We start from the raw sequence: 22804 nt of genomic DNA, 5'->3' as shown, positions 1-22804 counted from the left end.
ATGGGGTGTGTGGCTGTGTGGGGGCAAAGATGGAACTTTGTGTGTATATTGTTTGGGGTTGGTGTGTGAGTATAGATAAATATATAAATTTGTGGTGTGTGATGAGAATAATATTTAATATTTAAATTATTTTTGATGTATGTTTAGAAATGATTTGTCTTGAGACAATTTATGGTGTGTATATAGAACCTCCCAAATGTTTGTGCAAAATTAGGGAGCGTCTTATATTTGTCAGAAATCTTAAAGACGTAATTTACTCTATTTCAAAAGAGCAGAAGAAAAAAAAAAAAAAATTAATTACTTTACCTATGAAAACATGAAAAATAATTACCAGATGTGAATTTATATATATTTTTATTTTTTTGAAAATATAAAAAATAACCTTTAGCATAGCGCCACCATCTTCCTTGAACTAACCTACTCCGGGCCACCCTCCCCTGCCGCTGCCAGCCCCCTACCCGACCACCCCACGCCGCCGTCTGCAACCCATCCATCCCCAAGAGAGGTAGTTTGATTCTGTCTGATTTTGATGACCTCAAAATCATCAAAATCCAATTTTTTGACTCTAGGCAAGATTGGTACTTGGCGATAGTGCTGCAAAAGTGCGTTTTCAGTACAGAACAGAGAATCAAGATAGCATCACTGCAATCAGGTGTGCATATTTGGAACTCCAATATGCTATATTGGAATTGTTCGACAATGAGTTTTAATTTTAGTTAAATTTTGATTTTAAGATTTTTGTGTAATTGAATGGTATGGTATCCCATCTTGGCTTTACCTGTTAACATAAAGATATGAACTTGTGTATATGTGTTGGAGCTTTGATATTTTGTTTGGATTAAACACTAAAACTCAAAACTTGAAGAGGATTTATTTATCTGAGACATTACTAGATGACTCACTGTTTAAGGTGATTGGGACTTTGTTCAGAGAAGGCCTATCAAATTAGTATTAGTCAACAACTTAGATGTTTGGGACTTTGTGCAATTATCATTTTCATAGTTTTTTCTACGTTTTTGGTTGACTTGGTTTGTATGAAATGTTGTGAAAATGTTCAGCAATATATTTTTTTTTGTGAGTTTCAATAGGAAGTTTTTTGTTATTGTGGCCTGTATGAACTAAAGGGTTCACTTTACTGAGTCTAATTCAGCAATTAGAGGTTGCCAAGGTGAGCTATTCAATGTTACAATTCAATAACTTCACTAGATCGAAGGAAATCTTATACTATGATTCTCTGTCCTTGAGAACCAAAGTCTTCGTGATCTTGAACTGTGGGACTAAGAAGCAAGGACAAGGACATGCAACACGATGTAGATACGACACATACATGCTGACATGACAATTTAAAAAAAAAATGCAAGATACGACATGTGGGGGACATGGACTTAGACAGCCTAGAACTGCTACTGGGCAATTGGCTATTAGATGCTACTTCCTCAGCTCCCTTTTCATTTGGGGTGCTACAGTAGGTGCTTATTTTTGTTAGATATATAAATGTTATGGCCTTTGAAAGAAAATTATATAGTTTCTTTGAAGTCATGCTTACACTTGTTCTTTTCCAAAAGTCTCTGAACATTACTAATGAACTTGTATTTTGTTGCCCATGTTTCAGGTTATGGGATTTGAATCTTCCATTTATTGTTGATAAGTTATTTGACAAATATTAGTGGGATGGAGGTTGAGGAATGGGCAAGTTCTTCAGGTGGAACGAGTGATTCTGAGGTCTGTGTGCCGGACACGAATGATGAAGAACATTACTTTACATCTGGTGATACACCCAAGTTGCAGTTTAGGTAGAACTTTTGATGAAAGACTGTTTATAAATTCTTTAGATCATTGTGTTTTAACAATTAATTGTGTATTTTTCCATTAGGAAAAATATTTCAAGGGCCCATTGGGATGATGAGATGGGAATGGCTGAGGTTGTTGGGAAGAAGGGTAGCATGTGGACAACAATAGGAATAGTTCGCAGCAGCAAGATCTATTGCTCAATTGAAGAGACTCTGTAAGTGATGTAATGATGTTCTTTGAATTTTCCACTCTTATCCTTATTGTAATGATTTGCGGAACCAGTTGAATAGTGTAGTTTATAGTTTGAACTCTGGATTATAAGTTAGTAGACACCCATTTTTGTTGTATTGCTCCTATGTTATCACATAAAAGTTTTAAGTTTTGAATCTGTTGTATATTTAATGTGATTCGTTGACCCACAGTTTTGTTAGCTTCATCAGTGTCGCAAGGACAATGATAGTGAAATGCGTATGATATATTTGTCATCATTGTTTTCCTATATGTTAAAATCCACCTACTCTCCACCTACTTCACCCACTTAAACCTACTCCACTAAACCTAACCCACTACACCACTACCACCTCACCTACTCCACTAAACCTACTCTCCACCTACTTCACCCACTTAAACCTACTCCACTAAACCTAACCCACTACACCACTACCACCTCACCTACTCCACTAAACCTAACCCACTACACCACTACCACCTCCACTTCACCTACTCCTTACCTACTACACACTCACCATCTTCTATATATAGGAATCATGAATCATTGTAATAGATATCAACATTATATCAATCAATAATACAATTCTCTATTTCTCTTTATACATTAAATTTCTACATGGTATCAGAGCAGGTTTAGAACCTAATATTTTTCGCTTCACCGGCGGGCGGCAACCTCACCTTAGCCGTCCGCCGGACCTTAATCTATTCCGTTTCTTTTCTACACATTCTGAACATTGACAAAGGTGACGACACGACAACACTTGTTTTTCTTTGTGAATGTTCCCGCCATGTGCTTGCTTTTCATTTTAGCTACCACCTGCCAATTTGAATTTATGTTGATAGAAACTTGCTTCCAGTGGAGAGCTCCTTTCCTGGTGCGTTTAAGAAGCTCGCCCCCTTTAGAAACAAAGTTCAATGCTATTGAGACATTTGCTTCTTCAACCTGTTCGTCAGTCAGGGATATACTTGTAGCTCCATACCCCTTTTCCAGCCTTGCCTTCAGTGTGGCAGCCCCTCTCAGTGATTGGGAACGCAGCATGCGCTGGTTTGGCAGTGATGATAGTGATTCTGTCTACTGGTTGCAACCATGAAACAAGAAGAGAATATTCCAAATGGATCTGGAAGCTAAGCCTGACCATTAGCATCAACATCTTGTGTCTAAAGTACACAAACTGATTTTCTCTCTTCTCTCTCTCAGCAAACCCAGCACAAATGGAGAGGGGCTACGAACCTCTCTCTCTCTCTATGCACTGACTCTCTCTTTTTTTTTTCGGAAGCTTTGAGTTTTGAAAGGTAAAGACACACTAGACCCACTCACTTCCTTTTCTTATGAGGAGAACATTTTTAATATCTTTACTCACCCAACATGGATACCACTCACTTTCTTTTCTTATTTCTTTATCATCACACCAGACAACAACTTTTGTCCCCCTCTTTTCATTTCTTTTTATTTTTATATTATTCACCCACCTCTGCTTTTTTCAACTCTTTATTTTATTTTATTTCATTTCCCACACTGATGTTTTTCATATAATCCATCTACCAATTCTTTTTATCTATTTTCTTTATCTCTTGTTTTCTTTCCTTTTATTTTTATTTTTACACAAAAAAAAAAAAAAAAAAAAACCCGGAAGAAGACAAAACTGCACACCAAACTCATTTTATTCATATCAAGGGATCAACCCCGATCACAATTTTACACCAAAAAAAAACAAAAAAAACAAAAAAAAAAAACAGAACAACCACATCTACAGGCAGGATTTTCTTCTCTACTCTGCTGCAGGTCTTTTCTTCTTGCCTCCGTCCTGGGCGGCCCTTGACGGTGTTGCCTCCGTGTTTCCCACTCCACTGGGCACGATCACTCCACCCTGCTCCTCCACTGCAGCATATGGCGGCCCTCCAAATCGGAACATCACGGTGGCCTTCCGCTTCAGCTCCTTATTTTCTGCTTTCAGCACACTTATCTCTGCTCGCGCATCCTTATACATGCGTTGGAGCAGAGCTAGTTGGGCGTTTAAATGCTGCACCTCATTTGTCCTACTCTGCAGCCGGTTCGACAAATTTGTAACCGCAGTCATGGTTTCCACACATGACTTCAATGTATACTGATTGGCCTCCACATCCGACTGCACTGCCATTCTTTGCTCCACAGACCGCATAGGAAAGTTCAACGGAGCAAACTCCGGGGCGCTTGGTTGAGGTTCCAGTGCCACCGCACCAGTTATCTCTCTTGTTGACTCGTTGAGGTCGGGAAAGAGAGTGAGCAGACCACGGGAAGATGAGGCCATGTTCTGGGTAGCTGAACGGGAAGAAGAGGCCATGTTTTTTGGGTTGCTGAGTGTTTCCGAGAAGGGTTAGATACAGAGTATTTACAGATTGTTTCAGAATGACAAGTTCAGAGGTTTCAGTCTGGTTTGGTTTCCACCGCCTCCGCATTGGTTTATATTGACACTGACGACGCGGCCGACACGCCGCTCTGTCGCTCACGTGCCTCGCCGCGTCTCCGGCTCACCTTTTGATGGCTCGACACTTTCTGTCGGGCACGACTTTTGATGAAGTGGGCGCGCCTTTTGAGGGCGCAACTTTTGATGGCACGCCTTTTTATGGATTGGGCACGCCTTTTGATGGCACGCCTTTTGACAGATTGGGCACACCTTTTGAGGGTGCGACTTTTTAAGGGTCCGACAAGACTCTGTAAACTGTCCCGACATAGATTCCGGTTAGTTTCTACAAGGGTCCGATAAGACTCTGTAAACTGTCCCGACATAGATTCCGGTTAGTTTCTACAAGGGTCCGACAAGACTCTGTAAACTGTCCCGACATTGTTTCCGGTTAATTTCTACAAGGGTCCGACAAGACTCTGTAAACTGTCCCGACATTGATTCCGGTTAGCTCCTTCATGGGTCCGACAAGACTCTGTAAACTGTCCCGACATTGATTCCGGTTAGTTTCTACAAGGGTCCAGCAAGACTCCGTAAACTGTCACCACAACTGTCACAACATTGTCTGCTACAACGGTCCGACATGACCCCATAAACTGTCTTCTACATCGGTCTGACACTGCCATCCAGTGTCCTCTACACCGTTATGACACCACCATACAGTGTCCTCTACATGGTTATGACACCCCCATACAGTGTCCTCTACAACGTTATGACACCACCATCCAGTGTCTTCACCAATGGTCTGACACGACCATACAGTGTCTCTTATCCTCTTTTATTTTTATGTATTTTCTTGTTTTGTTACTCTCTCCAAACTCAAGTTGGTTAGTTCCTATCCCCCTTGAGTTTGCGGGGGGCTGTTAAAATCCACCTACTCTCCACCTACTTCACCCACTTAAACCTACTCCACTAAACCTAACCCACTACACCACTACCACCTCACCTACTCTACTAAACCTACTCTCCACCTACTTCACCCACTTAAACCTACTCCACTAAACCTAACCCACTACACCACTACCACCTCACCTACTCCACTAAACCTAACCCACTACACCACTACCACCTCCACTTCACCTACTCCTTACCTACTACACACTCACCATCTTCTATATATAGGAATCATGAATCATTGTAATAGATATCAACATTATATCAATCAATAATACAATTCTCTATTTCTCTTTATACATTAAATTTCTACACTATATTAAAAGAAATGTAGAAGGGTCTTTGTATTTGTCAGATCTTATTATAGTATTGACATCCAAGGATCAAAATTTAATTTTGGGTACCATTTCAATTAGTTTGAAAAGCAACATTTTGGAAATGATTTGCAAACATGATGGACACAGTGAAATAAATTTAGAAATTCACGAAACAGTAGATGCTATGGTTATGTTGAACATGTATGTTCTTTCTTTCTTTATTTATTTTTGTTTTGTTGTAGGTTTTTGGCTGAAAGAGGTGAACTAAGTCTCTTAGATGCTGATGATAGATCAGTTCCCTTAAAAGATATATATAAGAAGGTTGCAGAAGGAAAGAGCGGATGTTGTTGGGAGTCATTTGAAGTCTACAGGCACTTGAGGTCACTGGGATACATTGTTGGGCGTCATGGTATCCCTTGGACTGTGAAGAGTATTAAGAATAAGCCTCCTTCTGTTGAAGGCACACTGGAGATTGAAGTGATAATAGATCAGAAATTTGAAGACCTAAATCTCGTCAACGAGCTTTTCAATAATATAAGGATTGATGAAGTCAGACCTGTATTTGATGTTTACCCTCCTAATAGCAAATTTAGAAAGTCCTCTCCTGGCAATCCAAGTTTCGTTCTCTGCATGACCAGGTAATAAATATTGTTAACTCTTATATGACCATACAATTGTGCTGTAAAATAGTGATACAAAATTGTTGGACCATATTAGCTTGAATATAATGCATTTCTCCAATGCCTTGTAGTTAAAAACATGTGACAAACATGTATTGACTTGTGAGTAATCCATGGATGCAATTAGTGAAAGGCCCTGATGCTTTTTCGGAGCTTTTCTAGTCAATTATAAATGGATTATTCACATATGTGTCTCACAGTCTTTAAATTTCCATGAGAAATTCACCTCTCGTGGACAAAGAGAATCATTTTCATTATTGTATCCACGGGAAAGATCTGGCTATAGTTCATACTCACCAAACTCTAGAAAATTGGTTTTGGTTTTGAACTATCTAAAGGACTTTTTCAAAGATCTTCTCTTGTTCACTTTCCCTGCCCTGCCCTTTCCACAAAACAAAATGTGTCATTGACAGCTCATAGAAGCATTGGCAACGGCTCAAAAATGGCCCCTTAGATCAGTTCTTGCCAAACCCTACTGGTTGAATGGTGCTGGATTGTGCTGCATGGGCATTGTATTTTATGAGGATTAGGTTTTGAGTGGTCCTTTATGTGCTTTTTTCGAAAGTAGCTTAATGCTCCTTTGGGTGGCAAGATGATGGGCAAAAAAAAATTAATAATAATAAAAATAAATAAATGAAATTGGGACTTCCCCTTATTTAATTCAGTTCTTTTTATTGTCTTGGCTATCCAGTAGACCCTAAGAATTATCAGGTAACCTTAAATTATTGCTGCAGTTACTCCAAAAAAATCATTTTTGCTGGTAAAATGTTAGTCTGGGGCAATCATTTTAGTGGTCATTAAATATGATTTTTGGCACTTGAAATGCTCCTTTTGTTTTTCCTTTGTAGACATGGATCTGCATTTCTTGTTAAATCAGACTCAAATTAATGGTGATTTTCTTTCTCATGTAGTGGGCATCCGCCATCCAAGCCAGAGATTGAAGACCTTGAGAGACAGTGTAATGGCATTCCTTTGAAGTTCTGTCATGTTGAGTATGGACGTGTCAGTTTCTTCTCCTTTAACAGGGTGGAGCTCCCTGTCCTTCCTTGACATTCCTGTTATGCTGGAGTTACACGTAAGTGTAGGATGGGCATATATTCATTGGCAAACCATTGTTTGAGTTCCTAGATTCGGTGACTTTGCTGTATGTCATAACATTCTAAATTTTAAATACATTATGATAATGTTTGAGAAATGAAAATGAGATTTTTAGTGCATGCGACTTTGATTTTTTTGTTTTCATTTATGCAAAAAAATTGATAAATTAGAATGCATATATTACTTCTTTGAAATAATTACTAAATCAGCTTAAAATCCCTTTTCTGTTTTATTCTTCTGAATGTCAGTTTAGATGTTGATTACTTTCATTTTTGGTGTTATTTGTTTGTCTGAAACGTAAAAAAATGGAGACAATTATAATCATAATAGCTGTGCCCAAAGCCATCGGATTTTATGATTGGCAATTTCTGTTGAATTTGGTTAATATTTTGTTCGTGTTTTTTATTATGAGTAGCAGGTAAGTTTCAAACTAATATGAGACCTTCAGTTCTGAAAAAAGGATCAATTGTTAGATATTGTTGGTGAGCTTTCTTTAATGGCCTTTGTAGTTTTTCTCAGATCTCTTTGAGTCATATTCAAAGGCAACTCATCTGAATTTTGTTTTTCAGTTGTCTTTGTCATTTTTTATGGGTGTAGATGACTCTAGTATCGAGGTTTAATATTGGCTAAATGACTTTATTTATTGGGACATTTTAGTTTTAGTAGGAATAACTCAAAATAATTACACTTCTATGAAGGTGTAAGTTGCAAGTGACAGTGCTATGTCTCATGCCACAACTTTCACTTGCATTGGACATAAACCCACTGTTAAAACCTATCACCTACTTCACCCACTAAACCTAACCCACTACACCACTACCACCTCACCTACTCCACTAAACCTAACCCAATACACCACTACCACCTCACCTACTCCACTAAACCCACTACACCACTACCACCTCCACTTCACCTACTCCACCTACCACCTCCACTTTACCTACTCCATCTACCACCTACTCTTCTATATATAGGAATCATTGTAGCATTCAATAATTCAACAATTACAAATATATCAATACAACAATCTTGTAATACATCAATCAATAATATACATCAATATATTTTACATGGTATCAGAGCAAGGTTAACAACTTAGTAATTCCGCTTCACCGGCGGGCGGCAGCCTCGCCTTGGCCGCCCGCCGGACCTCTATACATACCTTCCATCCGCTGCCACGAAAACCCTTAACCCAGAAGCTACATCACCGAAGCCCATGTCTCTCTCTGCCATGAAATTTCAGGCACACCGTTCAAACCACTGAGATTCTCGCTCTGCAATTTCGCTTCGTTTCCGATGGGTAACGTTTTAAGGAAATTCAGCATGTGCGTCACCCGCGACGATGGAGTTCGCCGGAGAAAAGACATGTCCCTCGTCATCTCCGACCCCATCGCCGATCTGGGTCACTCCTTCTGCTACGTCAGACCCGACCCAACCCGTATCTCTTCCTCCAACGTCCACTCCGAAGACACCACCACCACTTTCCGCTCCATCTCCGGCGCCTCTGTTAGTGCCAACACTTCCACCCCTCTCCCCACAAATCATTAGAAAACAGAAACACAAAAAAAAAAAAAAAAAAAAAAAAAAGCAAACCAGCACCGCTACTCTCTGTTTTTTCAAAAGCAAAACTGTTTTCAATCTCTCTCCTCTCAACAATGGCAGCTAATCCCTCTTCTCTCTCATCGTCCCCTCACTGTTCTCTCCCACTCAACCGCTCTATCTCTCCCTGTTTTCATCGAACCTCGTTGAACCTTGCTTTCTTCAACAACGACCCTCCGAGTCCGAGGCTCGTTTCGGTTCGTGCCCAGAACCACAGTTCCGAATCTGGGTCGGGGCCCAAGATGGCCTCGCATTTGGATGGAACAGAAGCTTCGTCGTCTTCTTCGACCATTGATTTCCTCACATTGTGCCATCGTCTTAAGACCACAAAGCGGAAGGGATGGGTCACTCACGGAATAGAGAGTCCAAGTTCTGGTATTTTCTGAGGGAGCTTAAGAAGGTGACGCCAAGCAGCACTATTCAGTGTGGTATCACGGTACTCCTTGTACATGTGGTGATACCCAGATGTACCCTGAGATGGCTTCCCCCCACTCTCTCTCTCTCTTTCTTTTTCTTTTTCATTCCTTTGCTGTTCCCCACTCACGACCAAGCCAACCTGTAAATCTCCACCATCTTTTTTTTTCTTTTTTATTCTTTCCACTCAACTTTCTTTTTCTTTTTTTATTATTTTCCTTCAAAAGACTTTTGGCCAAGACATATCTGAGCCATTCCACCATCTTTTTTCTTTTTCATTCTTTCCACTCAACTTTTTTTTTATTATTATTTTACTTCCTCTTTTGAAACAAACACAACTTGCTTTGTCTCCCTTCTTTTCCTTTCTTTTATTTTATTTAAACAAAAAAAAAAAAAAAAAAACCAACAAAAAAAAAAAAAAAAAAAAAAAAATTACACATTTGCACAACACACCCTATTTTATTCATCTCCGGGATCGACCCCGATCACCATTTTACATAAAAAAAAAAAAAAAAAAAAAAAACACATCCACAGGCACGATTTTTTCTTCTCTACTCTGCCGCCGGTCTCTTCTTCTTGCCTCCGTCCTGGCCGGCCCTTGACGGTGTTGCCTCCGTGCTTCCCACGCCACCGAGCACATTTACTCCCTGCTCCTCCACTGCAGCATATGGCGGCCCTCCAAATCGGAACATCACGGTGGCCTTTCGCTTCAACTCCTTGTTTTCTGCCTTTAGCACACTGATCTCTGCTCGCGCATCCTTATACATGCGTTGGAGCAGAGCCAGCTGGGAGTTTAAATGCTGCACCTCATTTGTTCTACTCTGCAGCCGGTTCGACAAATTTGTGACCGCCGTCATGCTTTCCACACATGCCTTCAAAGTATACTGATTGGCCTCCACATCCGACAGCCCTGCCATTCTTTGCTCCACAGACCGCATCGGAAAGTTCAACGGAGTATACCCAGCGGTGTTTGGTTGAGGTTCACTGGCCACCGCACCCGTTCTCTCTCCTGTGGACTCGTTGAGGTCGGGAAAGAGGGTGAGCAGCTCGCGGGAAGACGAAGCCATTTTTTCTGGGCAACAGAGTGTTATAGAGAGTGTTACAGAGTTTCTTCTCAGCAAAACCTCTCTTTCTAAGCAGAACGAAGACTTTTTCAGAGATTTCTCTCAGTTTTTCTGTCTCACTTTCTGCCTCCTCCGCTTCGGTTTATAAAGACCATGACACAGAGGCAGCCACGCGCATCGCGCGCCTTTTGACGCCGACAACCTGGCACGCCTTTTCATGGCACGCCTTTTGATGGCACGCCTTTTCATGACACGCCTTTTTATGGATTGGGCACGCCTTTTGATGGCACGCCTTTTTTGAAAAATGAGGCACACCTTTTGAGGGTGCGACTTTTTAAGGGTCCGACAAGACTCTGTAAACTGTCCCGACATTGATTCCGGTTAGCTCCTTCATGGGTCCGACAAGACTCTGTAAACTGTCCCGACATTGATTCCGGTTAGCTCCTTCATGGGTCCGACAAGACTCTGTAAACTGTCCCTACATTGATTCCGGTTAGCTCCTTTATGGGTCCGACAAGACTCTGTAAACTGTCCCGACATTGATTCCGGTTAGTTTCTACAAGGGTCCAGCAAGACTCTGTAAACTGTCTTCTACAACGGTCCGACATGACCCCATAAACTGTCTTCTACATCGGTCCGACACGAGCCAGTGTCTTCTACATCGGTCTTCTACAACGGTCTGACACGACCATACAGTGTCTCCTATCCTCTTTTATTTTTTATGTATTTTCTTGTTTTGTTACTCTCTCCAAACTCAAGTTGGTTAGTTCCTATCCCCCTTGAGTTTGCGGGGGGCTGTTAAAACCTATCACCTACTTCACCCACTAAACCTAACCCACTACACCACTACCACCTCACCTACTCCACTAAACCTAACCCAATACACCACTACCACCTCACCTACTCCACTAAACCCACTACACCACTACCACCTCCACTTCACCTACTCCACCTACCACCTCCACTTTACCTACTCCATCTACCACCTACTCTTCTATATATAGGAATCATTGTAGCATTCAATAATTCAACAATTACAAATATATCAATACAACAATCTTGTAATACATCAATCAATAATATACATCAATATATTACCTACTCCATCTACCACCTACTCTTCTATATATAGGAATCATTGTAGCATTCAATAATTCAACAATTACAAATATATCAATACAACAATCTTGTAATACATCAATCAATAATATACATCAATATATTTTACACCCACTTATACTTTTATAAAAGTTACAATTATTTTGAGCTGTTCTTGCTGAAACATAATTTCCCCTTAAAAAAGGGGGAGACGAGAGTTCTTTATTGGACAAACAAGAGCTGATATGTGAAAAATGTAAGTCTACCACACAAACAATAATTAGGAATTTTCGGGGATAGGTCCCTCTTAATAAGATTTCAATGCATTAAGGATGCGACCGCAGATTTTTCTGTGTGAACTACAGCGCATGCGCTGCAAACGTCACAATTACAAAAATACCCTTATTTGTTAAATTTAATTTAGATATTTGTTTTTGAAAAAAATACTATTTTTTGAATTCTCTTGTTGAGATCTATCAAATAAGATTCATGTTGTATATAAAATTTAAAAAATGAGAGGGTAAATTACGCTGACCTCCCCTAACGTTTGAAGAAAATACAGTAAGTACTACAGTTTTGGCATAATTGCACATACCTCTCTTTTAGTAAAACTAAAGGGACCGAAATAAATGCAGATCAATGTAATTTATCCAAAAAAAAAATAAAAATATTATATTCTATTTGTTGTTTTTAGACAATAGAATTTCACTATCCAAAACTTGTGACGTGATCCATGAGCAAATCATAGTCAATTAAATTGTATAATTTATGTTGGGATCAATTTTCTTGATGCAGACGTTCAACATTTTTATAATCCACTTCTCTTGTTTGAAAACAATCATGATACGTCCAACTGATTGCTATTTTTTTTAATAGTTAATTTGCAGTCTTCCCAATGGAAACTTGTTTTAAAGTGCGGTAGTTGGAGACAAATCTGCATTGTTAACAGCCCCAAAGACTATTTTGCAATGCACTCCTAAGAAACCAGAGCATTTAGCAAAAGGCCAAATACCTAGAGCATAGAAATCCTCCCCAGTGCTAATTAATGATAACATTATATTTTTTTTATGTACCAATTGTTTTTTTGGTACTGTAGATGTTTGTACAAGTAACTTCTTTTTTTTTTTTTTTTTGCTAATTTAAGTAGCTATTTTTAATCATTCATATATATATATATATATATATATATTATGGGTACTTTAAATGATTTTTTCTGTAGTACATCGATTTGGTATTTGGTAAATTTTTTTTTGGAGGAATTTGTATTATGTTGTATTTGCCCTAATTTCAAAAGGAAGTGATGAGTTAGTTTATTCAAACCTCAAAGAATATATCTGGCTAGCACACATTGATGTTTAGAAATGAGTAATAAAATACAAACATACAAAATTTCCATACAGCATGATGGACCTTTCACTGTAGGAGTTGCACAGCAAAGCTGAACAAAAATGATACACAAACAAAAATTTTATACAAAAAATTCAGTTGAAATTATGTGGCACTAGTATTTTGAAATTATAAATCATAATAGTGAGTGTTTTGGTTGGAAATGAAAAGATCACAAAATATCACATTCTGTATGAAAATTCTGTACAAAAATTGTATCTGAGTTACTCCAACCTGAAAATACTAAACATTACAAAAAAAAAAACAATCTGAGATAAAGTATTTAGAAAAACCCTTGCTCTCAGCCATATGATTGTGTCTTGAGATTTATGTATTTTGAGATTCCCACCATATTGTACATGGTAAAAAGGATATTAGATACAGAGGATCTTCGCTTTTTGGAAAAATTGGGTTGAACTGAATGTATGATTTCATATGTGCTTAACCATTGCTTGAACCCTTGATGTGGAGATTGACGACATAAGGTTATAACTGCCTAGGTACTCAAAGCTGTAGTAATGGTAGTGAATTTCACCATGCAGACAATGCAGATTACAGAATGAGATGTTCACTCAATGCACAAAGACCAAGAAAGAACACAAGAATGAGAATTGGAGGACTTGACTATGCTTCAATCGTATATACTAATATGATTTCATTGATCAAATATTTATTTCCAGATTGTTGTGATTTTGAAGGTGGTCTGGGCCACAATCCAATGTAAGGGAAGTCAATTCATCCCACGTCAATAAACGAACCTATCTAGTTATGTGAGCAATGAATGAACCCAATTCCATCCAAGAAACACCGCCATCCTCCGCTGCCTTCCAGGCGGCAACAGCCAGTTCCTCAGCCCTCTTTCTCATCTCCTCCCCCTTCTATTGATGCCATTAGCTTCTTGACAGCTTCTGCAATGGTTGATGAAGCCACCACCCCCTCTTGAAGTGCTGCCCATTGGTTAACAACCACACCAGCCTTCAATATGTCTGTCACGAGAAATGCATTCTTGGGTTGATCCGAGTGCATCGGCCAGGCTGCTATCGGCACTCCCATGGTGATGCTCTCCAGCCATGAATTTCATCCACAGCGACTCATGAACCCGCCTGTTGATGGGTGTGCCAAAATTTCAAGTTGAGGTGCCCAATCTCTCACCACCAGTCCAATTCCTTTCACTCTCTCTTCATAAGCTTCTGGCAGTGCTTCAGCTCTCTTGACATCGCCTGTGAAAGTATCTCCTTTATCGGCATCTCTCAACACCCAGATGGACTTTTGTCTGCTCTGTTCCAAGCCCATTGCGAGCTCTTTGATCTGTGCATCTGTCATTGAAGTTGTTGTTCCAAAAGAAACATATAACACAGATTTTGGGGCTTGTTTGGCAAGCCAATCCAAACATTTGTGTTGGCAATTTGGCTTTGCATTGTCATTTCTGCGTTCAATGGCCCGACTACCCATAGCTGCTTGTCTTCACCAACTTATACCTTTTTCATTAAATCAATACAACTACCTTTGATTGAGCTGCACGAGTTCATGATACTTCCCGATGTAAATTTCAGAAAACCAGTTTGAAGGGTTATGAAATTTAGGACCTCTAAAGTGTAACATCCTTCGACAGATGGTAATCCTTGTGGTTCTTCTACCTGGAAAGGTTTTCCCATCATTTGCCATCCATCGAAGAAAGAAGTGAACGCACAACTGGCGTTAAAATAGTAGGATTCAGAATTTGGTGTGGTAGGGGTGTCCTGAACCACATAAGCCATGAGAGCATCGTGGTCAATGATAACTCTTCTAGCTGTGGAAGAGATTTCTTGTAAGAGTTCAGTCATGGGATTGTGGAGATGCACAGAGGCTTCGAAGGATGGTAGGAGATGTGATGGGAATTTACTCGAGGCATTGGGGTTGGGCGGAGGAGAGAGGAAAGGTGGGGTAGGGAATTCATGGAAATGGATTTGGGCAAAGGAAAGGTGGTTTGTGGCATTGAAGCAGAGTTTGGCTTGGTGGATGTGGGTGGCGGATCAGGCGTAGTGGACGGGGATGTTGTAGGATGAGATTAGGCAGGAGAGTTGGAGGAGCTGGTTGAGATGGCTCTGGGCGGGAAAAGGCACCATAATTACAACCACTTGAGCTTGTTTGGAACTGCTCAGGTCATGGGTTTGATGCTGGTTGTCGACATCCATGGATGATTATATTTTTCTGAAAGAGTGTTCTTAATCTCTAATCTTTTTGAACTAGAACTACATGAGTAGTAGGTTTTATATAACAGGAAAAATAGACTCATTATCGTGAAGGGAATTTCCATTGAAAACTTGGAGATACAGAAATTGTCACAAAAAATGACACAACACGCTTTCTGTGGCATCATTTCTGTCTTGGTTGTTTCTATGGTAGCTTTATATACATATATATTCTGAAACTGATATTAACAATTATATAATTGCTTTTGTTTTGCATGTTGGATTTTTCATATGAGTCAAGCTATTGAGCAAGTTAAAACTAATCTGAGACCTTCAAGTTGTGAAAGGACCAATTGTTAGATACTGCCGATAAACTCTCTCTCATGGCATTTCTAATTCTTCTTAGACTTGTTTGAGTGGCCAGAACCCAAAACAAAGGCAACTCATTTGAATTACTCCATATTTTTCAAGTTTCTTTCTCGCCTTTATGGGTGCATTGCTTATTTCCACCTATGTTTTATGGAGTCTTCAAAATAAATCAAATACCCATCTTGGACACCTAACACTTGATAAGGGTGTGGGATACGTGTCCGACATTTTGTATCGAACACTTATTATATATTTTTATTTAACACTGTTGTTATCATTATATGTGTATGTTGTGTGTAATTGTTATAAAATTAGTAAAATGTCTTTTGATGTTGTATGTTATATATAAGATCATTTTATCTCACTTAATATATTAAAAATCTAAATTATGACCATTTTTTGTCGAATCCATGTACTTTTAAATTTAAAATTTGATGGGCCCAATCTCAAGATACACACTCACACTTGCACCCGACACCTATACCCGAGTCCATGTATCAAATTTTTACTATAGATGGCTGGAGCAGGAAAATAATCATGGTACTTTAATTGATTGTTACTTCTTTTAATATTAATAGTTTTCCTTCTTCCCAATGAAAACTTGTTTTAAAATCTAAGCAATGTTCTAACAACCCCCAAAGACTATTTTATAATGTACTCATAGGAAACCAGAGCATTGAGCAAAAGCTGCAAAAACCATGATCATAGAAATCCTCCCCAGAGCACCTAAATCAATGATAAAAGAATATGTTTTTATGCACGAATTATTTTTTGGTGAGCATATTTCTGTAGGTGTTTGTACAAGTAAATAGGGATTTTTGGTGATAGCTCCCTCTTAATAAGTTTTGCCGTGTGAAGGACAGTGTCTGCACTATGCACATTACAAATACAAAAATACCCTTGTTTGCTAAATTTAGTTTTCAAACTTTAAAATAGTCTTTTTGAATCATCTCGTTGAGATTTGTCAAACATTACCTGCGTTGAATATGAAATTCTATAAAATAATTGACAAAATTTCACTATTGTTTGTTTTCGGAATATGAAATTTCACTATACAAGACTTGTTATGTGATCCGTGAGCAAACTATAGTCAATTTAATTGTATAGCTTTTATTGGGATCACTTTTCTTGATGCAGTGGTTCAACATTTTTATAGTCTATAGTTAATTTGCCATTTTTATAGTCTAATTAATACCTTTTTTATCGTTAATTTGCCTTCTTCCCAATGCACACGGACAAAGAAAGAACACAAGAATGAGAATTATAGCACTTGACTATACTTCTATCATATATTACTAAAATGATTTTATTGATCAAATACTTATTTCCAGATTGTTGTGATTTGTCTGGACTTCAATCCAATGCAAGGAAAGTTGATTCATCCCACTTCAATAAATGAATCTATCTGGTTATGTGAGCAATGAATGAATCCAATTCCATGCGAGATACTCCACCTTCCTCCACTGCCTGCTGGGTGGCACCACCCAGTTCCTCCGCCCTCTTCCTCATCTCCTCCCCTTCTGTTGATGTGATTAGCCTTTTGGCAGCTTTTGCAATGGTTGATGAAGCCACCACCTCCTGGTGTGCTGCACGTTGCTTAACAACCACACCAACTTTTAATATGTCTGTTACCAGAACTGCGTTCTTGGGTTGATCCGAGTGCATCGGCCAGGCTGCTATCGGCACTCCCATGATGATGCCCTCCAGGCATGAATTCCATCCACAGTGACTCATGAACCCACCTGTTGATTGGTGTGCCAAAATTTCAAGTTGAGGTGGGTGCCCAATCTCTCACCACCAGTCCAACTTCTTTAACTCTCTCTCCATAACCTTCTGGTAGTGCTTCAGCTCTCTTGACATTGCCTGCAAAAATGTCTCCTTTATTGGCATCTCTAAACACTCAAATGAACTTTTGTCCACTCTGTTCCAGCCCCATTGCGAGCTCTTTGATCCGTTGATCTGTCATCGAAGTTGTTGTTCCAAATGAAACATATAACACAGAATATGGGGCTTGTTTGTCAAGCCAATCCAAACATCTGTGTTGCCTATTTGAGTTTTTGCTGCCATTTACTCTTCTCGAGGTCAATGGCCCAATCGCCCATAGCTGCTTGTCTTCACGAATCTGTACCTTCTTCAATAAATCAATGTAAGTATCTTCGATTGATCTGCACGAGTTCATGGTAGATCCGGATGTAAATTTCAGAAAATTAATTTGGAGGGTGATAAAATCTAGAATCTCGGAAGGGTAACAGACTTCAATAGATGGTAACCCCTGTGGTTCATCTACCTGGAATGAGTTTCCCATCATTTGCCATCCTTCAAAGAAACAAGCGAACGCACTAATGGTGGTGAAAGAATAGGATTCTGAATTTGGTGTGGTAGTGATGTCCGGGACCACATAAGCCATGAGGGCATCGTGGACAACTATAACTTTTCTAGCCGTGGAAAATTTTGTGTAAGAGTTCGGTCATGGGGTCACGGAGATGCAAAGATGCTTCGAAGGATGGTTGGAGATGTGATGGAAATTTACACAGGGTGTTGGGGTTGGGTGGAGGAGAGAGGAAAGGAGGGGTAGGGAACCCATGGAAATTGATTTGGGCAAAGGAAAGGCGGTTTGTGCCATTGAAGCGAAGTTTAGCCTGGTGGACGTGGGTGGCGGAGCAGGCGTAGTGGGCAGGGATGTTGTAGGAGGAGATTAGGCAGGAGAGCTGGAGGAGCTGGTTGAGGTGGCTTTGGCATGGAAAAGGCACCATGATTACGACCACTTGAGCTTGTTTGGTGTCATGGCTTGGCTGTTGGTCATGAACATCCATGGATGATTAAAATTTCTGAAAGAGTGGTTCTCAATCTCCTCTCTGTTTGAAATGAGTTGGTTCTTTATATACGAATTTGCAATCAGAACCGGCACAAAAATGACACAGAACACTCATAGAGGTCCATGCTTAGTGTCCTACGATGTTTCTGTGGCACGATTTCTGTGTTCATCCTCTGTATGAAACTTTTATTTTTTATTCTGATACTGTAATATCAAATCAATAATTGATTTCTATTTTTATATATTTTTCTTTCGTCTCTTCCTGACTTGCCGCTGCAGCCTTTGTCATCGTTTTTACCTGTGCATTTGTTTCAGGTACATACAAAGTTGAAGATGATGTCTTATCCATGATTCATATTCAACGAAGTTCACTCTTTTCTACAGGCAGCTCATTTCTTTGTCTGAAAATAATTTCGTAAGCAGTTATGTGTGCACAGAAAAGTACATAAAAAAAAAGGGGATCGGAATCAGAGAACTTTTGAATGAGATCTCTCAGATTGGATCCAATGAGGTGTCAGAACATCACCAAAATCAAATTCAAAGGTTTGCCATTTCTTCTTTACTGCAATGTTTGATTCTTTAGTAGCTTTTCCATTTCATTTTTTTTTTTTGGGTTGTGTACTAGCAAGCAGTTAACAACGGACTAACTAAATGATATTATTATTTTGTCTTAGATCAATCATATCAAAAAATTTGTGCTTTCAATTTGCTGATTTCACACTTCTTTCACTAAAATATTAGCAAGTAGGTGTATGTCATTTGGCATCATCATTCTTTCTTTTTTTCCTTCTAGAAATTGAAAAGTGATTTGTGATGTTTAAATTGTCTCCTTATTTTGGTAGATGATGTTTTTACTTCTTTTGTTGAGGACATCTTGTCCTCTTTGTACTCTTCCTTTTTATTTTTTTTATTTTTTTATTTATAAATAAAAGTTTCTTTTGTTGCTGATCAAATTAAAAAAATAAAATAAAATTCTTCTTAGACTTGTTCGAGTGGCCAGAACCCAAAACAGAGGCAAACTCATATGAATTCTATTTTTCAGTTTTCTTTCTTGTTTTTATGGGTATATTACATATGATGCCGGTATCAAGGTGTAATTATATTGGCCAAATTACTTTATTTATATTCCTAAAGAGGGAGATTTTATTGGACACACTATCATTCAACTATACGAACTAGAACTGATATGTGAAAATTGTTAGAGCCTACCACACAATAAATAGGGATTTTTGTGATAGATCTCTCTTAATTAGTTTTTCCGTGTGAAGGATGGTGCCCGCACAACGCACATGACATTTAGAAAAATACCCTTGTTTGCTAAATTTAGTTTTCAAACTTTAAAATGTCCTTACTTTTTTGAAAAAGTAGTTTTTTTTTAAATCATCTTGTCAACATTTATCAAACATGACCTATGGTGAATATGAAATTATATAAATAATTGACAAAATTTCACTGCTCTTTGTTTTCTGACAATAAAACTTCACTATACAAAACTCGTGACGTGATCCGTGAGTAAACTATAGTCAATTTAATTGTATAATTACGTTGGGATCAATTTTCTTGATGTAGTGGTTCGACATTTTTATAGTCTACTGCTCCTGTTAGAAAATGATCATATGATACTTCCAACTAATTGCTATTTTTTTATACTTAATTTGCCTTCTTCCCAATGAAAACTTGTTTAAAATTATGGCGTTAAGACAAATCTTCAATGTTGTAGCAACCCTAAAGACTGTTTTATAATGTACTCCTAGGAACCACAATATTGAACAAAAGCTCAGAAACCATGATAATAAAAATCCTCCCCAGAGCACCTAAATCAATGATAATAAGCATATATTTTTATGTACTAAGGCCTAGTTTGGGAAGACTAAATAAGTGCACTTTTTGACTTTTTATGAAATATGGGTTGGGTTTGGGTTGGGTTTGAAGTGATGTGTTAGAGAAGTGATGTGACTTAAATAAGATGATGTGACTTAAATAGGATAGTGATTTTTTTACTTTTTGTCTTTTTTCAATCATGCCAAACTTGGCCTAATTATTTTTCTGGTAAGCATATCTCTGTAGATATTTGTACAAGTAGCTATTTTTAAATCAGTCATGCATATACTTATGGGTACATTAATTTTGTATACTACATTGATTTGGTGGTTGGTATTTTTTTGTTTTCTTTCTGAGGAACATTTATTATTTTGTATTTGCTCAGATATGAAACCCTTATTTCAAAAAGAAGTGATGAGTTAAGTTCACTCTAACTTCGAAGAATATATCTGGCAAGCACTTATCAATGTTTTGAAATATGTAGGAGCTTCACACTGGAAATTTTACCAAACGATGTGACAATAGTATTTTGAAGATTATAAGTCATAATAGTGAGTGTTTTGGTTTGAAATAAGGATCACAACACTTCGTACAAAAATTATGTTGGCATAACACCATCCTGAATAATACAATACATTAGCTTTCAGCTACACGATCGTGTCTTGAGATTTCTATATTTTGAGATTCCCACTCTGTTATACGGTTGGGAGTGCATTGGGTACTATATTAGATACAGAGGATCTTGGCTTTTTGGAACAATTGGGTTGAACGGAATATACGATCTTATAGGTGCTTTATATTTGCTTTAAATGGTAGTAAATTTTGCCATGCAGACAAAGCAGATTGCAGAATGAGTTGTTCACTCATTGTACACAGACAAAGAAAGAACACAAGAATGTGAATTATAGCACTTGACTATGCTTCTGTCATATCTAGTAATATGATTTTGTTGATCAATTACTTATTTTTAGATTGTTGTGATTCTGGAGAAGTTCTGAGCCACATACCAATGCAAGGAAATCCAATTCATCCAGCGTCAATAAACAAACCTACCTAGTTATGTGAAAAATGAATGAATCCAAATTCCATGCGAGAAATGCCACCTTTGTCCATTGCCTGCCAGGCGTCACCAACCAGTTCCTCCGCCTTTTTCCTCATCTCCTCCCCTTCTCTTGATGCTATTAACCTTTTGACAACTCTTGCCATGGCTGATGAAGCCACTATCTCCTTCTGGTTTGCCTCCCATTGCTTAGCAACCAAACCAGCCTTCAATATCTCTGTTACCAGAAATGCATTCTTGGGTTGATCTGAGTGCATCGGCCAGGCCGCTATCGGCACTCCCGGGGTGATGCTCTCCAGGCATGAATTCCATCTACAGTGACTTATGAACCAGCCTGTCGATGGGTGAGCTAAAATTTCAACTTGAGGTGCCCAATCTCTCACCAGTAGTCCAATTCCTTTCACTTTTTCTTCATAACATTGTGGCAGTGCTTTAGCTCTCTTGACATTGCCTGCGAAATCTCCTTATCGGCATCTCTCAACACCCAGATGAACTTTTGTCTGCTTTGTTATTGCAAGCTCTTTAATCTGCTGATCTGTCATTGAAGTTGTTCCAAATGAAGCATATTACATGGATTTTGGGGCTAGTTTATCAAGCCAAATCAAACATTTGTGTTGGCTATTTGAGTTGTTGGCTGTTTGAGTTGTTTTCTCCAATATGTTCCCTTTTCATTAAATCAATGCAAGTACCTTTGATTGTTCTGCATGAGTTCATGCCAGTTCCAGATGTAAATTTCTGAAAATCAGATTGGAGGGTTATGAAATTTAGGATCTCAGAAGTAAGTGAACGTGCAACCGGGGTTGAAAGTGTAGGTTTCAGCATTTGGTACTCTTGAACCACATAAGCCATGAGAAAGTCATGGACGACGATAACTCTTCTTGCCGTGGGGGAGATTTTGTGCAAGAGTTCAGCCATGGCGTCACGGAGATGCAAAGTGGTTTCGAAGGATGGTAGGATATGTGATGCAAATTGACTTGAGGCATTGGGTGGAGGAGAGAGGAAAGGAGGGGTAGGGAACTCATGGCAATGGATTTGGGCAAAAGCATGACTGTTTATGCCATTGAAGCAGAGTTTGGCCTGGTGGATGTGGGTGGGGGAGCAAGCATAGTGGACCGGGATGTTGTAGGAGGAGCTGGTTGAGGTGGCTCTGCAATGGAAAAGACGCCATGATTACTACCACTTGAGCTTGTTTGGAGCTGCTCATTAGGTCATGGCTTGGATGTTGGTAATGAATATCCATGGATTAAATTTTTTGAAAGTGTTCCCCCAGTCACCAATCTGTTGGGTCTCGGAGTAGGTTTTTTATAGCATGAAAAATAGAATCATAATCTTTCTAGGATTTGTGATAGGAACACAAAAACTGTCGCAAAAAGGACACAAACTCAGGTATGCGGGTGTGCCGTTTCTATTGCACAAATGTTGTATCCAATATTTCTATGGAATCTTCTTTTTATCGTTATTTTTATTCAGATATTGAATAATGACAATTCAATATTTGCTTTTATTTTATGTTTTTCTGTCTCTTTCCCTCCTGCTGTGTTTGTTTGTTTTCATT

General features: G+C 38.8%; 2 protein-coding genes and 2 long non-coding RNA genes across 10 annotated transcripts; 1 reads left to right on the top strand and 3 right to left on the bottom strand.

Annotated features, from left to right (window-relative positions):
* The first annotated feature begins 224 nt into the window (after positions 1-224).
* Positions 225-22781, top strand: LOC114322297 (tRNA-splicing endonuclease subunit SEN54). Of its 7 annotated transcripts, XR_014343065.1 has the most exons (8): positions 376-652; positions 1613-1793; positions 1874-2005; positions 5917-6312; positions 7266-7429; positions 16885-18543; positions 18684-18911; positions 21161-22781. XR_014343065.1 is itself a non-coding variant. In XM_028269573.2 (6 exons), exons 2-5 carry the CDS (start codon positions 1672-1674, stop codon positions 7402-7404), a joined length of 789 nt encoding a protein of 262 aa, XP_028125374.2. In that variant the 5' UTR covers positions 359-652; positions 1613-1671; the 3' UTR covers positions 7405-7429; positions 18684-19073. The 7 variants fall into 7 exon arrangements, 2 of the variants coding, with proteins under 2 accessions (XP_082749299.1, XP_028125374.2); XR_003650648.2 differs by lacking the exon at positions 16885-18543 and having other exon boundaries at positions 359-652; XR_003650647.2 differs by lacking the exon at positions 16885-18543 and having other exon boundaries at positions 359-652; positions 21023-22781.
* LOC145801481 (uncharacterized) lies at positions 3667-5910 on the bottom strand. Its single transcript, XR_014343067.1, has 2 exons — positions 5424-5910; positions 3667-5381 (listed from the first exon to the last, which is right to left on the bottom strand). It is a non-coding gene; the product is annotated as an uncharacterized LOC145801481 (long non-coding RNA).
* On the bottom strand, positions 9856-11908 carry LOC145801482 (uncharacterized). The gene is made up of 2 exons (XR_014343068.1): positions 11444-11908; positions 9856-11401 (listed from the first exon to the last, which is right to left on the bottom strand). It is a non-coding gene; the product is annotated as an uncharacterized LOC145801482 (long non-coding RNA).
* Positions 13495-22164, bottom strand: LOC114322274 (uncharacterized). The gene is given in 11 exon segments (XM_082889785.1): positions 13495-13888; positions 13890-14407; positions 14410-14423; positions 14487-15046; positions 16967-17332; positions 17334-17997; positions 17999-18345; positions 21324-21715; positions 21718-21758; positions 21760-21883; positions 21939-22164. Coding segments are annotated over 11 exon segments (3369 nt in total). The 3' UTR covers positions 13495-13771.
* Positions 22782-22804: the final 23 nt, after the last annotated feature.

This window comes from Camellia sinensis, chromosome 10, assembly GCF_055761805.1.
Source record: "Camellia sinensis isolate YWXY chromosome 10, ASM5576180v1, whole genome shotgun sequence".
Lineage (NCBI taxonomy): Eukaryota > Viridiplantae > Streptophyta > Magnoliopsida > Ericales > Theaceae > Camellia > Camellia sinensis.
Note: the sequence above shows the minus strand (reverse complement) of the source record. Positions and strands in the feature narration are given on the sequence as shown.

Coding starts and splice junctions, on each gene's coding strand:
- LOC114322297 (XM_028269573.2), top strand. CDS start 1,672: ATGGAGGTTGAGGAATGGGCAAGTTCTTCAGGTGGAACGAGTGATTCT. Junction 1,794..1,873: donor ACACCCAAGTTGCAGTTTAG/GTAGAACTTTTG, acceptor TTTTTCCATTAG/GAAAAATATTTCAAGGGCCC. Junction 6,313..7,265: donor TTCGTTCTCTGCATGACCAG/GTAATAAATATT, acceptor TTTCTCATGTAG/TGGGCATCCGCCATCCAAGC.